This window comes from Carica papaya, chromosome 4 (assembly GCF_054855325.1).
Source record: "Carica papaya isolate Zhongbai chromosome 4, ASM5485532v1, whole genome shotgun sequence".
NCBI lineage: Eukaryota > Viridiplantae > Streptophyta > Magnoliopsida > Brassicales > Caricaceae > Carica > Carica papaya.
Window position 1 is genome coordinate 1,614,684 of NC_142312.1, and position 26,796 is coordinate 1,641,479.

The 26,796-nt window shown below is 34.3% G+C and overlaps 3 protein-coding genes across 3 annotated transcripts; all 3 read left to right on the forward strand.

Annotated features, from left to right (window-relative positions):
• The first annotated feature begins 336 nt into the window (after window positions 1–336).
• LOC110809087 (Serine carboxypeptidase S28 family protein) lies at window positions 337–5,021 on the forward strand. The gene is made up of 10 exons (XM_022034802.2): window positions 337–911; window positions 1,159–1,345; window positions 1,499–1,632; window positions 1,725–1,837; window positions 1,970–2,093; window positions 2,418–2,567; window positions 2,693–2,848; window positions 3,796–3,875; window positions 3,956–4,005; window positions 4,775–5,021. Exons 1-10 carry the CDS (start codon window positions 459–461, stop codon window positions 4,912–4,914), a joined length of 1,587 nt encoding a protein of 528 aa, XP_021890494.1. The 5' UTR covers window positions 337–458; the 3' UTR covers window positions 4,915–5,021.
• Window positions 5,022–5,883: 862 nt separating this feature from the next.
• Window positions 5,884–12,509, forward strand: LINC4 (crowded nuclei-like protein). Its single transcript, XM_088217227.1, has 9 exons — window positions 5,884–6,395; window positions 7,327–7,536; window positions 7,638–7,891; window positions 8,572–8,842; window positions 8,950–9,033; window positions 9,272–11,007; window positions 11,148–11,457; window positions 11,722–11,880; window positions 12,033–12,509. The coding sequence occupies exons 1-8, from the start codon at window positions 6,198–6,200 to the stop codon at window positions 11,731–11,733; spliced, it is 3,075 nt and encodes a 1,024-aa protein (XP_088073353.1). The 5' UTR covers window positions 5,884–6,197; the 3' UTR covers window positions 11,734–11,880; window positions 12,033–12,509.
• An 866-nt stretch (window positions 12,510–13,375) lies between these two features.
• Window positions 13,376–19,825, forward strand: LOC110809090 (branched-chain amino acid aminotransferase 2, chloroplastic-like). Its single transcript, XM_022034805.2, has 10 exons — window positions 13,376–13,638; window positions 13,792–13,880; window positions 14,006–14,183; window positions 14,783–14,959; window positions 15,047–15,178; window positions 15,914–16,012; window positions 17,145–17,261; window positions 17,718–17,813; window positions 18,808–18,920; window positions 19,325–19,825. Exons 1-10 carry the CDS (start codon window positions 13,504–13,506, stop codon window positions 19,440–19,442), a joined length of 1,254 nt encoding a protein of 417 aa, XP_021890497.1. The 5' UTR covers window positions 13,376–13,503; the 3' UTR covers window positions 19,443–19,825.
• Window positions 19,826–26,796: the final 6,971 nt, after the last annotated feature.

Below are 26,796 nucleotides of genomic sequence, written 5' to 3' on the forward strand. Positions count from 1 at the left end.
TAAGTAACAAATTATAAATTCTATGATAGATTAGGTTTGGAGCCCATAATTAGTGGTTTACATACTTCTTTAAGAAGGGCCCATTATCCAATTAAACATTTCTGCTTGCAGGGCCACCTGTCCCGACTGCTACTCGAGATTTCTCGACCCAGTTCAGACAAATTCTTGTTACCAAACAAGTCTCATCGTAACTCGGTCGCCTTCAGAACACATTATGATCCAATGTTTCCGAAACCAGCGTTTCCAAACTTCACACGTGATCGTAGCCGTTAAAAGTTTCATGATACGTAGAAAAGGTGTTGAGCATCCGTAGTCAGTTGTCTGACCAGAGATATACTGTGCTGTCACAACCACTTGAATGTCACCCACTCCACCACCAACATCAGTTCCGTAGTCCACCACGATGAGACTTCGCACTTTTCTTGCTCTGATTCCTTCGGATTTTCGGGGACTGAAAAATGAAAAGCATGGAAAAACCCGTACTTTCCTTCACTCATCACTCTCCAATCTTCTTCTTCTTCTTATTCTTCTTCATGATTATCTCCACCATTATTTCATCAACTTCTTCAGTTCAATCACGACCGACCAATTTTCCCTTGCCCCGAAGTGTCCCGCGCTTCCTTGGCAAATTTTCGAACCAAATCGAAACCAAACCGAAGAGATGGATTCACCAACCGTACCATTACGAGACCCGATATTTCACGCAGAGACTCGACCATTTCAGCTTCGCCAAGCTCCCGAGTTTCTCGCAGCGGTACCTCATCAGTACCGAGCACTGGTTGGGACCCGCCCGTCTTGGGCCCATCTTCGTATACTGCGGTAATGAAGGTGATATCGTTTGGTTCGCCGCCAACTCTGGCTTCATTTGGGAAATCGCTCCCCAGTTTGGCGCCATGGTCGTTTTCCCCGAGGTTAGTGGTTATGCATTTGGTTGCAGATTTCATCAATGAGATCAAACCTTAACTACATGATTGTTTGACAGCAAACTCTCTTCCGCGTAATATTAAAAGAAATTAAGTAATCACGATTATTATTATTATTATTATTTTCTGAGCAACACGATTGAGTGTTCATTATAACCTGATTGTTAAACTTGGCTTGCCAGCGGAATGTTGGCAAAATTGATATGAAAATTTACTCCTAAACTTTTATTTGCAGCATCGGTATTATGGAGAGTCAATGCCATATGGAAGTGGAGAAGAGGCATATAAGAATGCCACCGCATTATCTTACCTTACAACCGAGCAAGCACTCGCAGATTTCGCGGTTCTAATTACCGACCTGAAACGAAATTTATCGGCAGAGGCATGTCCAGTTGTCTTATTTGGAGGATCATACGGAGGAAGTAAGACTTTGTTTGTTTCCTTTTCTAATTGAAGTGAGCTAAACTACTTAGTGAAGTATTTTTTTTTGTACAGCATCAAGGAGTGATTAGTGGCATGTGGTTAAGTGAGTTTCTTGTTGTGGATGTTCTTAATTTTTGGTGTTGATGGAACAGTGTTAGCCGCATGGATGAGGCTCAAGTATCCTCATATTGCTGTAGGGGCACTTGCTTCTTCTGCCCCCATTCTTCAGTTTGAGAATATTGTGCCTCCGGAAACATTTTATAACATTGTATCAAATGATTTCAGGGTATATTGCACTTGTAGCCCTTAATTTTATTTTTCTTGCTATGCTATTGGATTTTATTCAGCTATAAAATTGTTTAATTCTATTTTCTGCAGCGCGAGAGTACCAGCTGCTTCAAGACTATAAAGGAATCTTGGGATGCAATAACTTCAGAGGGCCACAAAGAGAATGGCCTTCAACAGCTGACCAAGACTTTCCACTTTTGCAAGTAAGAAATGAAAATAAAAGTAATGTGATGTAAATAATGTCACGACTGAGTCTGCATTGGTCTTGTTTCCTCTTATTTTCTTCTTGGTTCTTTTAGATTGTTGGGTTTGAGCTGATTAAAGTTGATTGACAGACAGCTAAATAGCACAGATGATCTTGTAGACTGGTTAGAATCTGCTTATAGTTATTTATCAATGGTGGACTACCCATACCCTGCTGACTTTATGATGCCTCTGCCTGGAAATCCAATAAGAGAGGTAATCGTTATAAGTAACCAAATTTCATATTTTTCTTTCTAACTGCATTTTCAAACGTAAATTTTCAGTTATTTCTTGTTTGATACACACACTAATACTCTTACTATGTGATTGTTAATGATTGCTCAATGCAAAAGTTCAAATGCCTCTCTGTTCTCTGGACTCTAAATAGATAGATGCTTAGAAATTTGGACTTTATTAATTGATAATGCATTTTCAGACATTTATGCATTTTCAGACATTTTCTTTTGATCATAAAGAATTCTAATAGTTAATCTGGCTAGAAGTTTTTATAGCAAAGATGATCACTTTATCCTTTTGCAGGTTTGCAGAAGGATTGATGGTTCTCCTAATGGAACTAGCATTCTGGAACGCATCTTTGCAGGAGTAAGTGTCTACTATAACTATACTGGAAATGTTGATTGCTTTCAATTGGACGATGATCCTCATGGCCTGGATGGTTGGAACTGGCAGGTATAGAGAAGCTATGATGTTGGTCCTCTCATTTTTATGTTTTTCCTGATTAGAATGATGATGCACTGAAATGCTGTTGCCACAGTTCCTTAAACCATCATATTGATCTCCATCTTTTTCTGTAGGCATGCAGTGAGATGGTTATGCCAATGTCTAGCAGCCAGGAGACGAGCATGTTTCCAGCATTTGAGTTTAACTACTCTTCATATCAAGAGGGATGCTGGGAGAGTTTCCAGGTGATACCAAGGCCTAGATGGATAACAACAGAATTTGGAGGACATGTAAGATGATAATGGATCACATTTATCAGTTCCTTTCTTCCATTTCCATGAAATTTGACAAGAAGTTTGCCCTGAATTGAGTATCCCTGAGTGACTTGTTTTATGCATGATAAAATTTAATTGTTTTTCCATTTGATTTCAATAGATTGGTGTGAACTTGGATAGCATGGACATTAATTTAACTTTGGTGGATACCTTGAGAATTCTTGTACCTCCCTGCATTTAGATGAAAGAAAAAGCAGGTGGGATATATGTGTCAAAGATCTTTCATCTCTGTTTCATATAACAGTTAAAAAGTGATGATTGTGATAGCACCTTAAGAAAAGGAGACGAAAATGATTAACCAAGTGGTTTTAGATTTTTGGTCCAAACTCAAATGCTGAGTGTTTTCCAACTTTTAAGAAATAGTTCGTAAATGCTTGTCCCATTTCAGAGGTTGGTATCTGCGAGAGCTTGAGTTACCTGCCATCTTGTAATCCTTAATTTTTATTTTTTGTGGTGGTTATGTATTACTATCTTGTGTTTTTCATAGATTGCCCCTACGGGCTGATTCTCTTCTATTTGTGCTTTGATGCTGAAGCGGAACAACCTGAATCTCGGGCCTAGCATTTAGACAGTTCTTGGATTTTTTGTTTTCTTTTCCTTTTCCAAGTCAGCAGCAATCCTATCTCTGTCAAGTTGTATATCTATGGATATACCCAGACCTTTTTTTTTGGCTCAAGCTTGATTCTGTTTTTCAAAATGGTAGATACTGTTGCACATAGTTTGTCAGAGAATAGCATACTGTTCACATTATATAATGTTCTCTTAAAGCTTCTTCCGGACCAATGTGAACTGCATTATTTCTTTTCTTTGCAATACTTTTAAAGCTCAAACTCACAATATATAGTTGCTTGATTCTAGAGTTTTGTTTTCTTTTACGTTGTTCTTTTTTTTTAAATGTGAAGGACATTGAAACCACATTGAAGATGTTTGGAAGTAACATCATATTCTCAAATGGCCTATTGGATCCCTGGAGTGGTGGCAGGTAGCTCTGAGTATGATTGATATCATAACTAGTGCTGCCCCAGTTTTATTCCAGGTTCTTATAAATGATTATTTTTGCAGTGTTCTGAAAGATATATCTGATACTATTGTTGCTCTTGTCACGAAAGAAGGTAATGCTTTCTGAAATTCATCTTATGGTTCATTGGCATCCATCAGAATTATCTGTTGAAATGAGTAGTACAATGCTTTCTTACATTAGGGCTAAGTGTCCGAGTCTTCTAAAACCGTGTATGTAGTAAATATAGGATTTTGAATGTGTCTTTAAAAGCTGTCTATTTGATCTCTCAAGTCCTAACTCATCCATCAAGCCCTCAAATCTTATACAACAAATGTCTAATAGGCTCAAGCAATCCTAGTTAGTTAGGAATTTTTTAGGCTTATTACTATCATCTAGAAGTCTTTGAGCAACTCTTCAGGAGAGGCTTGTGGCTATATGTTTGCTCACAGCTTATGATACCTCCTGTTAGTCCTGCAGGTGATAAAAATTTGTCTGTTAAACATCCTATATCATAGGAAAGTGGTCTTATTCTTATCGTATTCTTCCCATTATATCAGACATAACCTTGAAGGCTCTCAAAAGCTTCAATAGTTTCGATCTCTCTTCTATTTATTTCTTTATATGATCCCAGAATTATTGTTGAAGTGTTTCAAGAATCTTAGCCTACTTGTTGAGTTCATTGAGTGGAACCATTGACTGAAGTTCGTTTATTAGAGTCTGGCGATTGAAGGTTCTGAGACCTACCACTGGCTGGTCCAGCTAAAACCAGTTAGTACTGAAGAACAAAATGGTGTCAGTATTGTCTAGGCTGCTAAATTATATATAAACAGGGTTGTTAAAGCTGAAGCTGAATGCGTTTTATTTGTGTTCATTATAATCAGGTGCTCATCACTTGGACCTGCGAGCTTCAACCCCAGACGAACCTGACTGGTTGGTCGATCAGAGAGAAACTGAAATCGAGTTCATAAAAGACTGGATAGATAGCTACCATGAGAGACGGAAAGCAACTTTCAAGCTGTGAATATTGTGTATAGATAAATTACAAACTCGAACTCTTTCCATTTTCCTAGTTGGCACTTGAAAACATGCCTTTTCATATAATACTCAAATTTCTTTTGTTGCAAGTCATTTTGGGTTGGCAGGGTTCATTGATAGAAGTTACATACACATATTTTTATGTACATATACATAGACATAGGTGAATTTACTAATATGACATTATTATTGTTATTATCATTAACTTAATTAATTTTAGAAATATTACTTAAAAGATTTCAATAGATTTATATTTTCAAGCCGTAAAATTTATGGAATGCAACTATTAAAATGATACAGCGAATCTCTTGTGCTTTTGCTTTCTTGTGTGATAAGCCAAATAGGTGAATAAGTGCTTAAAAAAAGTCATTTTTAATTAGACAACCAAAAGTATTGACTGATTGCTTATTTAGCTTGTGTGATAAGACTTGTCCGTATCACTCATTGATAATAATGATATTTACTTTCCTTTTTTTTTTTATCTTTTAGGAAATAGAAAAATGATTTTTTTTTTTAATTTGTTAATTTAAGGGTTAAGTACAAGAAAAAATTGAATTTTAAAAATTATAATTAAAATATGTAAGCTTCAACATTAATTTATTCTATATTCTTAAATAAATATAACAACTCAATTTAATAAATTTCTTTTAAAGAATACACAATGAGATTTTATTTTTTAAAAGTACATAAAAATTTCAAAATAATTGAAAAATATTAACATAATTAATTTTTAAATTATCTTCATTTTCTATTATTATTATTTTAATTTTTTAAGTGTATATTCTTTTTACAAAATTTTCTTGTATGTTAATATTTATTCAGAATCTAAGAAATCAAATTTATTTTCACTTTAAGTGCAGCCGCCAAAGCTAATTTTGCGGACTAAAAACCGGCGTAAATAAATAAAAATCCAAAGATTGCCGCTGCCCTTTATGCGACGTCGTTTCACCTTTTGCCTTTCGATGGAATTACCTGGCGGACGAACCTCCGTCTCTTACACAGTCCACAACTTGACCACCTCAGTGGTTTGGCAGAGTCGAGCGAGCCCAATTTCAACATAGAAGCGCCAACTCCGATTCTGTGGTGACTCACTGACGTAAGCAGGCAATCTCACTCTAGAGAGAGAAAAAGAAAGAACGAAAAAGCAAGCAGGAAGCAAGGAAAAAGAGAAGAGCCAGATTAGCACCAGCCAGTTTACAGTAATCTAGGGCTTTTTTTTTTCTTTCCCTTTCCTGACCAGAGGTACTAGGAAGAGAGAGGGGGTTGGAGATGGCGAGTCCTTATTCAGGGAGACTCGCGATCACGCCGACCAGTGTCAAGGGTTTGTCCATAACGCCTGGATCTAGGGTTTTACTCACTGACGACGATATCTGGAAGCGGCTCAAGGAGGCTGGATTTGATGAGGAATCGATCAAGAAGAGAGATAAGGCTGCTCTCATCGCGTATATTGCCAAACTTGAAGCTGAGGTATGTTCGTTTCTTTGTTGATTTCTGCATGTTCGTCTTCTTTAAACTTTTTTTGTTGCAATTTCCTGATTTTGTTGGTACGGCGAATGTGGGAGGATTTGTTTGGTGGATGAGATATGATGGAAAGAATCAAGAATTGGGTTTTTAGGATTTTGCGTTTCCACGCTCCAGTCGTGTGGGAATTGGAAAACCAAGAATTACTCTGCATAATTGTCAGTCTAGCTGCTTAGCTTTAGTTGGATTAAGTTTCTAATCAAAGAAATTAGAAGTTAACAATTACAAATATGCAAGTTCAAATGAATAAGGATATTATTATACTGAAATGTAGCCCAAATTTTTTGTTTTCTGTTAATTTTTCCTTTTTGATGTTTATCGCAAGAAAGAAAGGGCTTAAGTTAATTGCTTCTATCTTTACAGAAGTAAAAGAATTGGTGTATAATGTTTGCTTATCCTAAGTGCGTATGAGGACAATAATCAATTTGGGAACTAAGGATTATAAGATATCTTAATTTATAAAATGACATATGCATATTCAAGGCTTTTGACTGGTTGTCTCATTTAGCATGGCTCTTCTTAATGGGTTCACTTTAATTCCATGCTAGAAGGTTGCAGATTCTTTACTACATCATTCCGTGTAGGGAACAAGTAACAGCCACATTTACTATTAGGGCTTGGGTATCCACTATGTGGAAGCTGGGGAAGCTTAAATTTAATCCCTCAATTAAGTTGCATTCTTTGAAGGACCCTTAATAGAGTTTGTTTTTCCACTATGTTTTCTTTAAAGTGTTTTTGGTTTGTATGCTGGTTAAATAGAATATTTTGTGATTAAGCAGTTAACTGTATTTGATCTTAAACAATCTATTTCTTTTTACTAGTATATATGCTGGAAGTATTATTTTGTGGGATATCTGATCAGTGAAACTTGATGTAGATCTTTGATCACCAACACCATATGGGGCTTCTCATATTAGAAAAAAAAGAGTTGACGTCCAGGTATGAGCAAATTAAAGCCTCTTCTGAGGCAGCAGAAATACTGCACAAGCGTGATCTGGCTGCACATTTGTCTGCTTTTGGTGAAGCGAAGAAACGAGAAGACAGTTTGAAGAAGGCTTTAGACATTGAAAAAGAGTGTCTAGCTAGTGTAAGATTAACCAGTGCATTCATCTATTCGAAACTGAATGCATCCTTTCCTTATCCCCCTCCATTTTTTGTTTTATTAGAATTTCTGGTGTATTTCTATAGATTGAGAAGACCTTGCATGAGATGCGTGCAGAATGTGCTGAAACAAAGGTCTCAGCTGAGAGTAAATTAGCTGAAGCTCATACAATGGCAGAGGATGCACAAAAGAAGTATGCTGAGGCTGAAGCAAAATTTCATGCTGCAGAGCTTTTGCAAGCAGAAGCTGGTCGTGATCATCGTACTGCAGAGAGAAAACTGCTGGAAGTTGAAAGGCGTGAAGATGATCTTAAGATACGCATCAAATCTTTTAAGTCTGAGTATGTTATGTTCAGCTTTGAACCTTTTTTTTTTGTTAATCAGGATTTCGAGATTGGTGCGTACTTTCCTAATTGCATTGTAATATGAGCAAGAACTATCTGCCTGAAGAATAAGGGCCGCCTTTTCTTTTGAATTCCCTAACAATGTTTTGTTCACAATTGCACTGACCCAAAAAGTAGTTAGTTAAGCCCCTCAAATTTTGTGTTTTATGCAATTGTTTATACTTTCCACATCTCATTTTTTATGACTTTACTGTTTTTTCATATTGCATCCTTACCATATAGTTTCTAGTGGTAAGATAAGAATTAAGATTCTCGGCTGTTCGACATGATGGCTTCTTGTTTAGCTTCTCTTGTATGTCGTTGGCACCTGTTTGGTGCCTTTTATGTAATATTATTCATTTTTCTCTAAAAAATAATTCCATATTGCCCTTAACAAAATGTACGTTGAGTGAGTGCTAAAGCAACAATAGGATCTCTCATGATTATCCAACTTACATCTTCAAAGATAGAAAAAAAAGGTAGCAAGGCCCCTAAAATTCTGTTTATAGACAATACTTGTTTTGTTTATGTTTCTGTAGTATTATCTTTTATTGAATTCTATGGTCTGCATGATGCCATAGATGCAAGACAATAAAGAGATTGGTAATCTGGCTAAACTTTTTTTGTTCATGTTATAGATGTGATGCAAAAGAGAAAGAGCTGATGCTTGAGAGGCAATCTTTAAGTGAAAGGCAGAAGATATTGCAGCAAGAACATGAAAGATTGCTTGATTCACAAACTTCACTGAACCAAAGAGAGGATTACATCTTCAATAGATCTCAAGAGCTAACTCAGCTCGAAAAGGATTTAGAAACTGCAAGATCAGGTGTCGAGGAAGAACGTAGAGTCCTGAAGGAGGAGAAATCCAACTTGGAGCTAACTAGGGTTTCCCTGTCCAAAAGAGAAGAGGTATAAAAATATTTTCAGACTTAGCTCCCACTATGTGTATATAATACTCTAATATTAGGTGAGAGCTTGTGTCATGAGATATTGATATTGATCTTTTTGGGTGCTAGGTTGTCATTGAAAGGGAGGTTTTGCTGCATAAAAAGGAGCAGGAGCTGCTTGTTTCGCAGGAAAAACTTGCAAGCAAGGAATCTGTGAGTTCCTTTTGTTTGTTTCTTTGGGAACTAATAAATTTAGCTTAAGTTTTGTTTTTGAGTGAAAATTGAAGCTTATGTTTTATTTTATAATTCTTGTTTTTGATTAGTTGTTTAAAGTGTTTGGCTAATATGCTCTGGATTTTTCTTTTCCGTGCACTTTTAAAAAAAAAATCAAATTATGAGGTCATTTATTGCCTGTCTTTCAAAGAGGAGTAATTATTGATGAACAATGCAGGATGAAATGCAAAAGATTATTGCTAATCAAGAAACAATTTTGAGGAAAAGAAAATCTGAATTGGAGGCTGAACTGGAGATCAAGCGGAAATTGGTTGAAGATGAAATTGAGACCAAGAGACGGGCTTGGGAGTTGAGAGAGGTCGATCTTAGTCAGGGGGAGGACTTACTTAATGAAAAAGAGCATGAGTTGGAACTTCAATCAATGGCATTAGCAGATAAGGAGAAGGATGTAGCAGAGAGGTCAAATCTTCTTGATGAGAGAGAAAAAGCTCTGACTGCTTCTGAGAAAGAGATTGAACAGAAGAGAGCCATTCTACAAAAGGAGAAGGAAGAGATCAACAAAATGAAGGTAGATGTTACGAAGACATTGGACTCCCTCGAAGACAAAAGGAAGCAAGTTGATCATGCGAAGCAGAAGCTGGAGACCATGAAGAGTGAGACAAATGAATTGTCAGTTCTAGAGGTGAAACTCAAGGAAGAACTAGATTCAGTCAGGGCTCAGAAACTAGAATTGATGGCTGAAGCAGACAAATTGAAGGTTGAGAAGGCAAAGTTTGAAGCTGAATGGGAACTCATTGATGAAAAACAGGAAGAATTAAGAAAGATAGCAGAACATGTTGCTCAGGAGAGGGACTCTCTTTCAAAGTTTCTGAGGGATGAACGTGAGAGCTTGAGAGAAGAGAAAGATGCACTGCGAGATCAGCATAACCATGCCTTAGAAACATTGAACCATGAGCATGAAGAGTTCATGAGGAAGATGGTGCATGAACGCTCTGAGTGGTTTAGCAAGATTCAGCAAGAGCGTGCTGATTTCTTGTTGGGCATTGAGATGCAGAAGAGGGATCTGGAGAATTGCATTGAGAAAAGACGTGATGAATTGGAGAGTAACTTCAAGGAAAGAGAGAAAACATTTGAGCTAGAAAAGAAAAGTGAACTTCAGCATATTAGCACTCTCAAAGAAAGGGCAGAGAAAGAGTTGGAACAGGTTTCGTTAGAAATGAAAAGACTTGATGCAGAGAGGATGGAGATCAAATTGGATCGTGAGCGAAGGGACAGGGAATGGGCAGAGCTAAATCATTCAATTGAAGAACTCAAGGTGCAAAGGCAGAAATTGGAGAAACAGAGGGAATTATTGCATGCTGATAGAGAGGTGATCCACTCTGAGGTTGAAGAGCTCATGAAGATGGAGGACTTGAAAGCTGCCTTAGATAATATGGCTATGGTAAAAATGCAACAGTCCAATGTGGAGAACAGCCAGCTGAAAGTTTCAGGAGATAGATATTTGAAGCAGCACAATATTATGCAAGATGCTGATTTGGAGTCTCATAAAGAAAAAGATGTTGCCAACGGATGTGGTGGTTCCGACTCGTCTATGCAAAAGCCTGTTGGTTATTCTCCCATGAGCTCAGCTCGTTTCTCATGGATCAAACGATGTACTGAATTGATATTCAAGCATTCTCCTGACAAATCCCTAATGAAGGATGATTTTGGAGAATCTAAAAGGACGGTGGATGTTGTTCCTGATGGTGAGGCAGAGATCAAGGCTCCTATAAAAGGATCTACTAAATTAATTGCTCAACAAGCACTTGTGGCAGGGCGGAAAAGAAGAGTTAATAACTTTTCTGTTGGTAACTCTGTTAATTCACAACTAGTGCACATGCAGAGCAAGTACAAGAAGAGAAAGCAACTGAATGAACCTCTTGTAAAGTTATCAGAAGAGGCCAGTACAGAAAGGTACTAGGCTGTCCCCTTAAATTAAAATTCCTCACATGATCAAACGTGCTCTGGTAGTATAATCTATCAATCTGTTGAAGTGTAATTTATTGCAGGGAACAACCGTTTTCTATCCTTCCTAATTTTCTCTTATGTTTCAGGGTAATTTTAACCATTCCCAATGAGCCAGAGGATAAGCATGAACTGCTATCAACTAGTCAAACTCAGGGAGATGCTGGAGAGACCAGTCTATTTACAGATAGAATTGTGAAGATTTCATCAGTGGTTAATGAAAATGCTGGCTCTGGCAGTCTTGTGAACAAAGAAAAAGTACAGCTGCAAAGTACTGTATCACAACTGGAAAAGGATGTTCTCCATGGTGACATAAAAAGTCATGAGACTTCTGCATGTGCAGAGCCACAAGAGGAAGTGTGTTTGAGAAATGTTGGTCAACCTACTGAAGACATTCAGGTACCTGCATATGGATCAATGGCCCTCAAAAATAGCATTTTCATTTATAGCATTTTGCATATGTTCCAATTCTTCAGTTATTTGTTTCCTTAAGTCTTTTTGTTTGGTGGATTTTTCGGAGGAAGAGATGTTTTCTATAATTGGCTGTAGATTATTATCTCGTGTTCCGTAGATTGTCTTTACCTTAATATTCAAATGCTTTATTCCATGTCTTATTCCTCTGCTTTGTGCAGATGTTAAAATTTTGTTTGGTTTGTTTTGTAGTTGCAAGAATAATTCTTGAACGGAGACACCGTGGTCATGATGTCTCGTATCAGGTGACAGATAGGAGGTGACTGGAAAATTTAAGGACAAGGTCATTGAAATAGAGTCTTGGCTAATCATAACAACCAAGTATAGTTTATTGCCTGCAGTTTTAGACAGGTATGCAAAGACGTAGCTGTTCCTCCAGAATTAGTCTTATCTCTCTGGGTTCGTAAATCAATAACGATCAAGCAGCCTACTAATTAGGATTGTGAAGAAAAAGCAGCAGCATATATTAATTACAATTTTCTCACATCTCTATTTTCTTGCAGAAGCTTGGTGGCTTGTTGTGTTGGGGGATCCCTACTACGTACATGGCTCATTTCTTTTATGAGATCTTTAGAAACTTGTAAATGATATTTGGGGTAACGGCCATCTCCTTTTCTGGTGGGTTTTGATTGTTGTAGGCTAACTTGGATAGGTAGTTTGGTGTTGCGTCTTTTGTTAGATTGAAGAAGTAGAATCTGGTTTGGCATATAGGTTTGTATTATTGGTGAATATTAGGGCAAATATTTGTGGAGATTTTAACTGTGTAAACTTGGTACTGGAAAGATATGGAATTTAGTAAAGAGTGCTCGGTATTAGTCGTTAACCTTGAGCTAGATACATACCAAGGCCTTGCTGATTTTGGAAGTGTGGCATTGACTTGAATCTTTGTGAAAGTCAGTGCATGTAATTGCGAGGATCATGCATCTGTTGGTGTAATGTTTCTGAAGTATATACTGCAACCATCATCTTGTAGCTTCTTAGCTGATCGACTTTGAAGTGTTACGTCTTATTGACCAGGCAACACAGGTAAAGCCTGCTAAGGTACTGTTTGGTTTTTTTTTTTTTTTTTTTTGTTGGGTTGACGAACGAGGTTATTGTTTGATGAGATTACAAGAGTCTGAGGAGCCTAACGGCTGCGTCGAAGCACTGCAATAGCTGATGCTTAGCTTGGATATGTTCATGCCTTTTTTTTTTTTTTTTTAAATTTAGTCCTCCATTGATAAATGGATAAATAACGTTGGGATATGAGATGCCCGCCTAGTTTGACTTTTTTGTTGTTTGACTGCACTTAACACGAAATAATAAATTAATTTCATTAATAGTTTAGATAACTTAACAAATACTCCGATCTAAAAATAAGTGGAATGTGATAATTTTTAGACAATGAAAATTATAAAATTTATAAATTAAAAGTAAATTATTTAAATATTTGATTAAATTTAGTTTGATTATAATTGAATGAATTGCAAAACTTAATTGAATTATTCAGTTCATCCATGTAATCAGACAAATAAGTTTTATCTTTCCAAATGGTAAGAAGCGATTGCTGTTTTTCTCTATGAATTATAAATTGTAAGCAAATTGTTTGGATGCTTAAATAAAATTAATTTTAATTGTAATTAAATAAACTGCACGAATCTTATAATAATAACTGTAAGTAAGTAAAAATCATAGTTTAACATATGTATTACGTATGCTTTTTATATAACTATACATACACTTATCATTTGGTGACAGAGAATATTAAATGTTTATTTTTATTTTTCTCTTCGAAAACTTCAAAACTATTTTCAAATAATTAGGTTACGGATTAACGATTAGCGTCAGCAGCCAGTCGGCCTCCCTCTCTCTTCCACGTGCTCGTAGAAAAGAAGACTCGCTCTAGTTGCAACTCAACCAGAGAGAAGCCAAACAGAAAACGGAAAATAAATCAGAGAGAGAGAGAGAGAGAGAGAGAGAGAGAGAGAGAGAGAAATGGAGAGCGGCGCTGCCTTTTCTGTTCTTCAGCAAAACTACATCCTCTGCCCCTCCCGTCGCAACGGTTCTAGTCGCCTCCTACCTTCATTGCCCTCCGACAGAAAGCATTTCTCTCCTCTTCCGTCCTTCAAGGTTTCTCTTCTTCTCCTCTCCCTAATAACTCTCTTTTTCATCTTCACGATTTCGATTTCGCTTCCAGTTTCAGTTTCGGTCAGTTGTGATTGATGCTCGTGATATGCGCTCTTCTGTTTTCTTTATTTATTTATTTTTTGTCGTTATTTGCAGGTACAGAAACATTTTCCTTCCTCTTCGTGTAGTCTAGGTGTTTCCGCTTCTTCTCTGAGGCGTGAGGCCGTTTTATCGGATGTTTTCAGGTTAGCTTTTGAACTCGTTGATTTTAATTGTTTATGAATGTATTTCGTGTTTTTATGTTTTTTAAATTCTTTTAGCAATGCATGTGTTTTTGGTTTATAAATTGACATGTATTTGTTAAACACAGCAATGAAACAGCAGAATTAGCTGATATAGAGTGGGACAACCTTGGCTTCGGTTTGATGCCCACCGATTATATGTATATCATGAAATGTACTCAAGGCGGGAGCTTTTCAAACGGTGAATTGCAGCGTTTTGGGAACATTGAATTGAGTCCATCAGCAGGGGTCCTAAATTATGGACAGGTTAGAATGTTGCCACAACGTTCCTGTATTTGAGTATCAGGGAGTTCGGCAAAGCTTATGTTCCTTCTTGGTTAATTTGATCATTCAGCTGGCCTCTTAGGACATAGTATATAAATTTTGGTAGATGTTTATAGATTCTCAAATTCAAGTGATCTGCTGCTTTATTCTCTTTAACTGAAGGAAGTCTCCATTTGTTGTATTGTTATGTTTCAATTAATCCCACATGGAAATCTGATATCGCAAGCAGTAAGACATTAGTGTAATTGGTGAGGAATGAAAATTTTTTCGCTTGTTTATTAAGTGGAAAATTCCAGTTTTGAAGTGTTCAAACGAGTTTTGTGCTTATGATATTGTTCTTTATGTAGAGTTGGTCTTGCACCAATACTTGATTCAGATGCAACTCATGTGTTGGTTAGGGTTAATTGAGAATCTTCTGGGGCTATATTTCTGTGAATGGGATGTGTCTAGATGTGCTTAACTGTGTACCTTGGGACCTCAGTAGCACATATCTAATCTGAGTTATTTCTTATTTTGGTTTGTGAGCTTGTAAGAATCCATCTCTCTTTCTCTCACCAGACATTCCTTTTTTTCGCCTATAGGGATTATTTGAAGGTCTTAAAGCGTACAGGAAAGAAGATGGTAATATTTTGTTGTTTCGACCAGAGGAAAATGCAATGCGATTGAGGAATGGTGCAGAGAGGATGTGCATGCCCGCACCAACTGTTGAACAGTTTGTTGAAGCTGTAAAGGCAACTGTTTTAGCAAACAAACGTTGGGTAATTCGCAGCTTTAATCTATAAGTTGCATTTTTTGCTAATTGTTGGCGCTGCCTCTTATATTAGTGGTTGTTTGTTTCATTTCAGGTACCTCCTCCAGGTAAAGGTTCTCTATATATCAGGCCATTGTTAATGGGAAGTGGTGCTGTTCTTGGTCTTGCTCCATCTCCTGAGTACACCTTTCTGATTTATGTTTCACCTGTGGGAAACTATTTTAAGGTTTGTTACCTTGTTTCACTTGCCTGGTGTAAAGTTAAAATGTGGTCTCAGTCTCTTCTTTGAACTAAATGTTATGAGCTCTTTTTATGATCAAAGTGTATGTGTATTTAGTCATTTCGGGTGAGTTCAACAGCCAAGCTTTATTTTCCTTCAAATTGTCCTCCCTTTTTCATTAAAAAATAAACAAAAAGAATATTGAACTCCCTTGTGTTATTTGTATAAAGCTTTGATGAGTCTAAATTTACAGGACACAACACTTGAGAACTGATGATGACAAATTTGTTCAAGTTTGTTCTTGTCCTTTGAGAGATGCAGTTATTTGCAGTGATGCCTTTGTATGGATTGTATGCATTTCTCTTATCAGAAGAGGTGTATTATAAAAAATGCCCAATGGTGCAACAATGCTAAAGAGACAGCAGAAACTACTTATTCACGGTTCAAAATCTCTGTAAGGTCTTAAAAATATTCCCCTCCCTGAACAAATATAACAATTAACCCACCCAAAACATGGTTCCTTAACAAAAATCCTGAAGTTTTTTAAGGAAGAAGCCTTTCCTTCAAAGTCCATTTGATCCTCTCTTCAAAACTTCTGCAGAATAGAAAGTGGAGGTTGGGTCTAAAATTGCCTTTGCTGTTTAGACTTTGAGGTCTGAAGTCCTAATAATTTTTTTCTTTCAGCTATTAATAAGTTACATGCAATATTATATAGTACCGTCTTTTCATGCCAAATTTCAGGAAGGTGTTGCACCAATTCATTTAATTGTTGAGCATGAATTACATCGTGCAACTCCTGGTGGTACTGGAGGTGTGAAAACTATCGGCAATTACGCTGCAGTAAGTGATCCTTTTACTGGCTGTTATGTTCATCTATTCATGTCTTCTCGTTGTCTTGCTCAATATTTTTCCTCTTTCTTGTAGTCTCGTGTTTTCTATATGTTTCAAGCTTAGTTATTTTGCTTATTCACTGTTTTTAATCTTAGTTCATGGAAGTCAATGTGAAACATTTGTTATTTTAATTTTAGTTTTAGGGGAAATTATCATTTCAGTCCCTGAATAATTTGCCATGCTACAATTAGGTCTTAATTTTTTTTTTTATTATAATTTGGTCCTTAAAACTTATAGAATTCTTTAATTCATGATATTTTTACACAACTATCAAATCTTGAGGGAAAAGACAGAAGTTATTTCTGTTTTCCCCATATTTGTTTTCAATAAATTTATAAAGTTATAACATCTAAAAATTAACCTTAATAATTTTAATAAGAACCATTAATTTTGTTTTATTTAAGGAATGTAGATAATAAGAACATATGTTAAAGAAAAAGAAAAGACCTGCATTGTCCTATATAGAAACATAATATGTTTTTGTCATTTTTTATATCATCAAAGTAATAAAGAAAAATGTTTTTGCTATTTCTGGAAAATTCGTTAAAAAAATCACATTTTTAAACAATTTTGCAAGTTTAGATGCTAAATTATAGTGGGAAAAATGTAGGACTGAATTGCAACATATCCATGTTTCAGCTTAGTTTTAGTATTGCACAATAGTTGAATTCTTCTGAACTTAGTAGCTCCTTCTTTCTCATTACTCAATGTCTTCTCAGTTTTTGCTTGTCTCCATCTTTTGTACTGGGCTTGAGTTTGTTTATTTATAACTTTTGCTCTCTACCTATCCTTAGAAGTCACAAAAGATACTATGATGCTTTTGAATATCCATTAGGATTTATGCTCTGCTTAATGATTAGAATGTCTTATGCGAACAATTTGGGGCTGTTTTGGCAAATAATTATGTGAAAATAATCTATATAAGTTAATATAGCTTTGGAATATCGAAGACTGTGAATCTCAAAGCTGGTAACCATTACAAACCTTCAATGGAGGAAAGTGGATTTGGGATTTTGTTTTCTTTAACTGAAAATGGTGTTATATTGTAATTTATTTTTTATTACGAAATTCTTATTTGCAGGTTCTGATGGCTCAATCTGCTGCGAAAGCCAAGGGATATTCAGATGTTCTATATCTTGATTGTGTTCAAAAGAAATATCTGGAGGAGGTTTCTTCGTGCAATATTTTTGTTGTGAAGGTATTGTGATTGCTGCATGTGCCTTCTGTTTCAAATTTTTATTACTACTCATTTTATCTTTACTTGAAAAAATAGCTTGTAAATCTTATTGTCTATGGCAAATTACTTGAATATTTCTTTGCGCTTTTTCAACATTGAACCTTTAGTCAGAAAAATCATGCTTTGCTAGTGTTCTTAAATGTTATCAGAGATTACATAGAGATTATATCTCTGTGTTTTATCATTCTCTTCAACATCACATGACTGGCTTATGGTAATACTTGACTTCTTTATGTGAATATTTTGGATAAAATTGTGGCAATGCCATGTACTTCGTTGTCATCTTTAACCACACTGCCCTGGTACCTACATGTCCGTCGAGAATATTTCTCTACATTTGTTACTGGTGTCTTGTTGAGGCATTATCTGATAGAGCACCAGAATTAACATGTCTTCAATTACTGTATGCTTTCTCAGGATAACTTTATCTCCACTCCAGCAATAAAGGGGACAATCCTGCCCGGTATCACTCGGAAGAGTATAATTGATGTTGCTCGCAGCCAAGGATTCCAGGTAATTTGTCATATAGCTTTCCAGACCAATGAGGAGTATGTGCTCATATGTTTCTAGTCATTTGATTGTGAGGTAGTCTTTTTATGTTTTTCTTTTTTCCCTATGCTTAACTACTTGGTTGCATAAAACATCTGGTGAAAGATGTGAGACTTGCAATTCCAGGCCTGTTGCTCTTTGATGCAGGCCAATACTTTGTTATTTTGAATATCAGTAAGGCTTAGTATTGATCTTTCTAATAGTTTTACTTAGCTGTATGGTATCTTTTACTGGGGACTTTGTCTCACAAACATTGCTCAAAGGGAAAAGCATGCATGATGTGGATGATATTTCTAATTGTTGCTAGCATGTTACATTTCTTCTCTGACAAAAATTTTTGCGCTAATTTGTCCTGTTATTTGTGCTAAGTTCCTGATTCTTGTGTTCACACTTTGGAAGACTTTAGATGTAAAATGTTTTTTTCTTCCAAAACTATATTCTTTTGTTCAAAAGCTTCTTCTTTTAGGACCATTCGACTCTATCGTTCATCTGAAAGGCTATCTTCTTGCTATGTTAGTACTTGATACGAAATCTATTTGCTTATATTGAGTTGTCTTACCTGTCGTCAAACATTTTAATGAAGATATCTTCTTGTAATTTTGGTACTCTTATTTGTAAATTTCATATTTCCTTCTCTCTCTAGTATATATGGCATGTTTCTTTCTTGAATGAGTTCATCTGAAAGGAGCTAGCTGTTTCAATTCTTATATAAGTTCACCTGAAAAGAGCTTAGATATTTCAATTCTGATGCGAGTTCATCTGAACATCAGGAGCTAGGTATTTTAATTCTGGAAAGGATTCTGTGAAAATTAGTGTTGTATTTGGATTTACCTAGGAAGTTCATGGAGATATTTTTCTTACCCTAGTGTATTGCATGAGCCTTTCATTTTCTGGCTTGTCTGCTGATCCAAGTTACACGAATAGTTCTTAAATCACTCCCGCTACTGGATGCATGTAGGTTGAAGAGCGCCTTGTGACAGTGGACGAATTGCTTGATGCTGATGAAGTCTTTTGTACAGGCACAGCGGTTGTTGTGTCCCCTGTTGGTAGCATTACATATAAGGGTAAAAGGTAAGTTCTACATCTTGTTTGGTGAATGCTGGTAGACTTTCTTTAAATCTTCACGCTCCCTCTCTCTATACCTTTGAGAAGGGGAATTTGGAGAAATAGAATGATGGTAAAGAACGTCAAATATAAAGAAAACTATACTTTAGAGAACATCACATGGCACAGATTTTTTTCTCATGGGAATGTAATAGATGTAATCAGTTTCATTTGTTATGGCGTAAGTACAACTTTCTTCTTGTTAGTTTCATTTGTTTATGTTGAAAATCAACTTTAACATAATAGAAAGACTCTTCACCTTACTGAAGTGAAATCCTATTTGTTTGGCCAGCCTAAGCTGATGGAGGTGTTGCACATCAAGCAAACAGTTCATAAACACTAACAAATTTTTTACTTGTACGGCTGTACAGGGTGTCCTATGTAGAAGGGGGATTTGGTGTGGTTTCTCAGCAGCTCTATTCTGTTCTGACCAGACTACAGATGGGTCTCATTGAGGATGAGATGGATTGGACTGTTGAGCTGAATTAGGGGTACTGAAATAGCCAATTGCTGAATGCTTCTTAATTTTATGCCAAGGTAGCCAGTCTCATATCTGTCTTCTGGAAGTTACATACCGTCTATTAATCTACATTCTCTGCTCTGTAGATAGGTTTTCCCCAGTGGTGTCTAATATCTTTTATATGTTTGGTTGGAAATCTGCATGAGTACAGGGAGACGAACAATTGGTAATTTAGTTGTTTTACAAGAACTTTTAATTGCCTTGAGCCCCCACCCTCTATCAAAAGACCATGCGTGTTTATACGTTATGTTATGGCTAATATGAATAGTTAGCTAATCAAGGCATGTAATCGAGTACATGCAGAAATTGTAAAATTTCTTCTTTATTCGATCTGTGGCTTTGGTTTTCTCAATTAGCTGGGTTCTGTTCCTAGCTTTTTTTTGTGGATGAAGATATCCCGTCGTTTAACGTTGTTGAAAATGCTTCTCATAGTTAGATAAGTATTGTTTGAAGTATCTGAGTAGTTTTTGAATTTGAACTCAATTTGTTAAATGAGTTTCATTACAAACTGATAGAGCAATGTCGTATCTAAAATTTATTTGTAACGATTCAGAAACTTCAAATGAGATAAATTATAAATTTAGTGCGGAAGCGAAATAAATAATTAGGATTTATAATAATTACACTATAATTCAGATTACCCAATAAAATTATATGAATGATCCTTTTAAAAGAAATAATAAAAAATTAAAGAAATAAATATAAAATAAATAACTGGACATTTTACTCGCAATCCTCTTGTGGATCGGATTCTGAATTTTAATCTTGTTGATATAAAATAGTTAATGAAAGAATGAGTTATACTAGTTCAGTAAAAATATCACGTTATTTACTGATATAGAAATGAAGATATAAAAATAAAGGTTGATAAAAATCATAAAACAACTAATTGAACTATTAATTTAAGTGAATTCGTTTATCATAAATAAAATCATTTATCGCATACTTATCGTACTGAGATTTTTAAAATACCAACTTATAAAGTCAGTAATATAAACAATATCAAAATCTTATATTTAACCAGTCAGAACAACGATTTTTTCTTTTAACAGTTTATTGGTATCCATTAGGGTTCATAGGGATGTCTTCACTATACGTGAACCTTTATTCAACATTTTCAAATAACAGCATGTCACCATACTCTGTCTGGTATGAGTGCCAAAAGATACCATCCTTCAATACCCATCCGGTATGAGATTAAAACGGACCGTCCCCATACTTCGTTCGGTATGGGTACCAAATTACTAATCCTCGATACCCCATCCTGTATGAGACAATGTTCACAGTTGGGTTCCCTATGTACCTGATCCGTCCACCATATCTCAGAATATCCAGTAAAATTGTCGTTCATCCATCTACTTAATCAAATAATTTTTCGTTTAATTTTAATTTTCAGTTTCTCAATTAACTATAAATTACGTAAACAAGTAATACATACATAATTAACTATAAATTACGTAAAACAAGTAATACATGCATAAAAAAAACACAATCGAATTATCATATCAATTATAGTGTATTAATATACATTCGAAACTGTAAAATTAATAAATCAGGGAAACATAACAACAGTAATAAATAACCGGTTCCGACTCTATTGGTGACTTGTAATTAATTATGAATATTTTTTAAATTATACAAAATGCTGTATTATTATTAATTAAAGTTAAATTTCATAACAGAAAATAAGATGATGGATTTTTACTCGAATTGGTATTTGAATGCTAAGTTTTTGACTGCATCTATTGGTGGTTCTCGAGTTCATTAAATTTTCCTTTAAAGATTAAAACACGATTTAAGTACCCAGAAATACCTTAAAAAATTCAAAATCAGTATTAGAAACTTTTTTTTAGCAAATTTTGGAATTCTGGTACAGTGACTTTGCCGTGCTTTGACGACGGCACTACCGCTTGCGGTAGCATTTTGCCTCGGGTTGTCTATTTTTAGTCGATTTCGGTCAGTTTTGTATCAATCTCTGTGAGAAAACACGTTAAGGGGTCTTGGTTGGCCGAAAAAAGTCGAAAAATCGAAGCTTACCGGCGGTGGGGTTCTCCGGTGCGGTGGCTTCGCCGGCTCACTTTTACGGTTGGATGTTTTGCTTCAGTCAACCTGTAAAAAAAGAGATGATGATTACAATAGTGAAAAAATTACGCGAAATGTGAATCAGGAAGGGTCTCATTAGAGGCGATTTTTGTTTTTTTCTGTGGTGGCATTGTCAGGATTTACTCGCGGTTTTCGGCTCGTCCGCTGATCATTTTGCTCCGATTTGGTCATCGGAGTGTTCAAAATTAAATTTCGAGCGAATAGAATTTTTTTTACATCTTTTGGCGATCGAAGGCGGCTCCAGCATGACGGCGGCGGCAGTTGACTCCCTTTTCGGCGACTGGCTTTCTTCTCCGTCGGGGGGGGAGAGGAGGGGTCTGGCGGCTAGGGATAGGGTTTGGTATGAAGATGAATATTTATATCTGTCTCTTTTTAATTTGAACTGTCCATTGTGTTTGATTTAAACCGTCCGATCGCGTTTAAATAAAAAATTAATTTGGACCATTCATCGCAATTTGATCTAGGTCGTCCAATCGCGTTTAAATAGAAAGTGGATTTGGACCGTTCATTGCGTTTAATCGTGATTGTCTGATCGCATCTGAAGAGGGATTGGATATGGACTGTCCATGCGTGTAGGAATAAATTCGGACCGTCCGATCGCGGGCACGCAGATCGCCAGCATTGTCTCCCGTGTGACACTACGTCAGCGTACCTTGTCACGCGGCGTGCTCTGATTCGTCGGGATTGCTGACTGAGCATTTTACGTAGCACAATTTTTTTAAATTATATTTTGACCATAAATTTTTCGAATTTTCTTTCAAAAATACCCATAAACTCTAAATTTTTACCATTTTTTTTTAAATTATTTTCAATTTCATTATTCATTTAATTTTCTTCATTTTTACATAAAATAAAAATTCAAAAACTAAAAATTTTTATTTATACGTTAATTTTAATTATATTAAAATTCTATTTGCATATAAAACTCTTATTAAATTTTTTTGGCCATCTAACATAATCCGAGTGCCTTAAATCAGAAACTCATCGCGTGGAGCTGCTGGTTGGACATTTATAGCAAATGGAATGCTTCCATGAAAAATTCAGGTAACTGGGGACGGTACTCGAATTTAATAGCAGGTGCAACTTTAGCATTTTCGGGGGCATTATGTTTTATAGCATTATGATTTAATATCCCGTCATAATAAATGAAAGGTTGCGATATAGAACTGTTAAATTCATGATAAAGATATGGTATCTTCCCAGACGCCATAGAATTTCTCCTATTCATCGTAGATTTTCCCAGAGAAGATAGAATTTCTCCTGTACACGATAGCGATCTAAAATGATCAGTGTCGTCATCCGTATATCCTTCGTTAAACGAGTGTTTAAAGATCGATAGTTCTACTCCTATTACGAGCTACATGGGCCAATTGAAAAGAAGAAATGGTAAGGCCATAGTTGCCCTGACCCAAAACATACGGAACCATTAAATACTTACTAAAATGAGAGAGCCGCAGCAAATCCAGGAAAATATTACCGGTGAGATTTACTTGAAGATAAATATGCACCACCTTTAGACCTTGTATGTTTCTCCTCATGTAAACTTTTCTTTATTGTTATTTAATACGTATTTTGCTTTTCAAGAAACAGAAAAGAGGGAGTCAAGGATTTCATTTTGAGATCATTAATTAATTAATTCAAAAACCACAAGAACAAAGACATTAATGTGTGAAACGAAATGATTCTCTTTTTAATTTGAAAATTGAAAAAGATAAAAAAAGTTTTTGAAATTTATTACATCTTTTGTTCCATTTTCCTTTTTCGTAGAAGCAGTATCTGAGCAGGCATACACGTATACACACACAGAGCCATATGGGTGTGGGATCTCACGTCATGAAATCAAGAAACAAAAATAAATTTGAGTTTTCAATCTACAAGATAAACACATCCATAGACTTGTTCAACACCTTTAAGATTATAGAAAATTAATCTAATCTTGAATATATAAAAGTCACAATCTAATATACACTAATACGGGAGTAATTTGTTACTTTTTTTAAATTAATATTTGCGGTTTAATTTATTTATATATGTATAATATTTAAAAGTTCGTACGTGTATAAAATTGATATAATGAAATTATCATTAAAACAAAAAGAAAAAACCCTAATTCACACGATGTTAGCTTCGTACGTAAAACATGCTTTGAACGTAAAATCTCTTGGATGAAAAGTTTCGTACATTATTAATTGGATTGAAATAAGATAGTCATAATTTTTCTTTGTTTCAACTCTTATAAAATTTACCGGTTGAATTTTTATCTTGTAATACACAATTCCATTTTCCATCTCCTGTTTTTTTTTTTTTTTTTTTCTTACTATTTAAAAAATTAACAAATCTTTTTCCAATGAAACTTCAGAATGAAAATAAAAAAAAAAGAAGAAGAAGAAAGAAACCGTGCATTGACTAACTTTTCATGGAGACCAAAAGAAAGAAGAAAGAAAAAAAAAAAGAAAAAAAGAACAAGGTTAAAATCTCTTTATCCTTAAAAAATGCTTTATGTTGTTGTGGTAGTCAATAATGGAAAAACTTGGTTTAGTCATAAAGATTTACATTTTATTTATAAGAAAATTCTATCGTTATATAACCTTAGTTGCATGCCAACTATAATCTCAATAATAATAATAATAAATAAATAAAAGGGCATACCCAATTGTGTATTGCCAATTATATTATAAATAAGATTTAACAAAATTTTGATTTTATGATATAATTATGATTTTATGTTCATTCACTAATTTTCGTGAATTTTTAATCAATAAAATTAAACTAAAATTAATTCCAATAATTATAAATAGTTTATCATTATATTGATTTTTATCATAAATATATAAGTTTACTGAAATTTTAAGCGTTACACATTATACGAAAATAGAATAAAAAATTAAAAAAATTAAAAATTTATATGTTCAGAGAACAATTAGAACGAATCATGTATAGAAGAATTAATCCATATCAATATTTTGAAAATGGACCAAATGTTTTTGTTTCCTACATAAGTGTTAAAAACTTATTGTCCATGTCTTCAAGTTTCTAGATGTCTAAAACCTTCGAAATAATCATTGAAGCCTTATGTTTTTGCCGGCAAGTTAACACGAAATACACACACTTTGACTTTTTTTAATAAACCATGGTTTGAAATTCGATACCATATTTAACACGTACTTATAATGTTAATTATTAAAATTTTTTTTTTTAAAAAAATTAGCTATTTCAATAGGAGATTCTTCAAGTAGGGGATTTTGATTTGCATAAGCTTGTCACGAAGAACATTTATTTAATTAAATTGTATTCTCTATACATATATGTGTGTGTGTTCATATTCTTATGAAGTCCTTTTTCAAGTGTAATTTAAATACCATTTATTTTAGTTGAGCCCATATATATATATATATATATTTTGGGGTAAATGAAACAATAAAACCTTTAATTAATTAGAATTTAAAATTGTTTTGATGTTAAAAATAGGAGACCAATAAACAAGACAAATTGAAACATAAACCCATGAAGACAAAAATGTCATAATTATGTCATCATTATGAGATATGCTTCTCTATAGGATGCTAGTAATATATATGTATACACACACACACACACATATATATATATATAGATATATGGGTTTATCTTTATAAATTAAGAATATTATTATTATTTTTAGAGGGTATGCTTTTTTGAAAATTAGTCAGCTTTTGCAATGTCATTGTTGGTAAAAAAAAAAAAAAAAAAAATGATGAAAGGCTTTTTAGCTGTATACCCTTTAAATGGTGAGACCCTTTCAAAGTACCTTCGCAAATATTTCAGTACACACACACAAGGTGGTGGCCAACCAACCAGACCATTTCTTCTTTGACGTGTAGAAAAAGTTGTTTACTACTTTTCCTAATTTGCACTATATTTATATATACATTAAAAATTGTTTTATTCTAACAGTAAATATATTTTCAAAATACCCAATTATATATTAAAAATTGGCTGGTGCATTCAATATTTTATTTTTAAAATGTTATCATAAATGATTAAATTAATAAGTGATAAATTTAATTTAGTAATTTAACATATCTTTTTTTTTTTAAAAAATAAAATTTAAAATGACTGTAGAAAATTTTTAAGAAAATGATGTAAATAAAAAATTAATTTATTCTTGACGCCCATCTTTGACTTTCACCTCCATTCACATCGAGTCAAGTCAGCATTCCTCTTCCCTTCAAAAGAAGCTTAAAATGCCACCTTCTCGTACGCTCGTCCCTTTTTTGTATTTTTATTTTTTTTAAAAATTATTATTATTATTATATTATTAATATTTACAAAAATTTATTCATTTTTTTTTTCTCCTTAAAATAATGCTTTTTTTTAATGAGAAATTTAGAATATATAAATATTTTTATAATTTGTTCGGGACTTTAATTTAGGCTGCTTATTTTATTGACATAAAAAAAATTAATAAAATATATTATAAACTCGACCATCTTCATTTATCTCATCGACCCACTTAAATTAATTTATTTTTTAAAATTAAAATTACCTTACATTTACGTGTGTGTATATATATATGAAAGAATTAATATTGAATTCTGTAGAAAAGCAAAAACGACAGGCAAGAAGGGTCTAAATTGTGACGAAATTGAAATGACAGTGGGCTTCTTCGTCCCCCTGCTTCCCACTCCTACCAGTAAACTAATTATAATATATATACATATATATATAGATATTATGGTGCATATTTAATATTTCATAATTGTCGTGGGTCAATTATATAATTATTAACCAAAAAGCAATTGTCCCTGTTACTTGAAACCTTTGGTAAAATTCAACGTTTTGGTCATTATAAATGTTCATGGTAATTTATTTTAATTTTCTATTGGTCGGACCATTTGGTCACCTACCGTAACAGAATTTACATACCGCCCACATGATTGTATATAATACCACTACTTAAATTGACAATTTCTACCTTTCTAGATCTTTATTAAATTTATCAACATATTATTTGATTAATTAAGAAAAAAAACATTAATTAATTAATTAATTAATTAATTTCAAGCCATAAAGCTTATTTCAATTGATAATAGTATATTCTTTAAGAAAAAAAAATAATATATATATATGTAGTATTACATGTTTAATATCAAGCCATAATTATAATTTACTTCATGATTTCATATGATATATAGTTCACACTACCTAATGCACTAACCTACTAAATACCAATACTATGTG

Coding starts and splice junctions, on each gene's coding strand:
- LOC110809087 (XM_022034802.2), top strand. CDS start 459: ATGAAAAGCATGGAAAAACCCGTACTTTCCTTCACTCATCACTCTCCA. Junction 1,346..1,498: donor TGGAGGATCATACGGAGGAA/GTAAGACTTTGT, acceptor TTGATGGAACAG/TGTTAGCCGCATGGATGAGG. Junction 2,094..2,417: donor CTGGAAATCCAATAAGAGAG/GTAATCGTTATA, acceptor ATCCTTTTGCAG/GTTTGCAGAAGGATTGATGG.
- LINC4 (XM_088217227.1), top strand. CDS start 6,198: ATGGCGAGTCCTTATTCAGGGAGACTCGCGATCACGCCGACCAGTGTC. Junction 6,396..7,326: donor TTGCCAAACTTGAAGCTGAG/GTATGTTCGTTT, acceptor AACTTGATGTAG/ATCTTTGATCACCAACACCA. Junction 7,537..7,637: donor AAAAAGAGTGTCTAGCTAGT/GTAAGATTAACC, acceptor GTATTTCTATAG/ATTGAGAAGACCTTGCATGA.
- LOC110809090 (XM_022034805.2), top strand. CDS start 13,504: ATGGAGAGCGGCGCTGCCTTTTCTGTTCTTCAGCAAAACTACATCCTC. Junction 13,881..14,005: donor GTTTTATCGGATGTTTTCAG/GTTAGCTTTTGA, acceptor TGTTAAACACAG/CAATGAAACAGCAGAATTAG. Junction 15,179..15,913: donor CTGTGGGAAACTATTTTAAG/GTTTGTTACCTT, acceptor GCCAAATTTCAG/GAAGGTGTTGCACCAATTCA.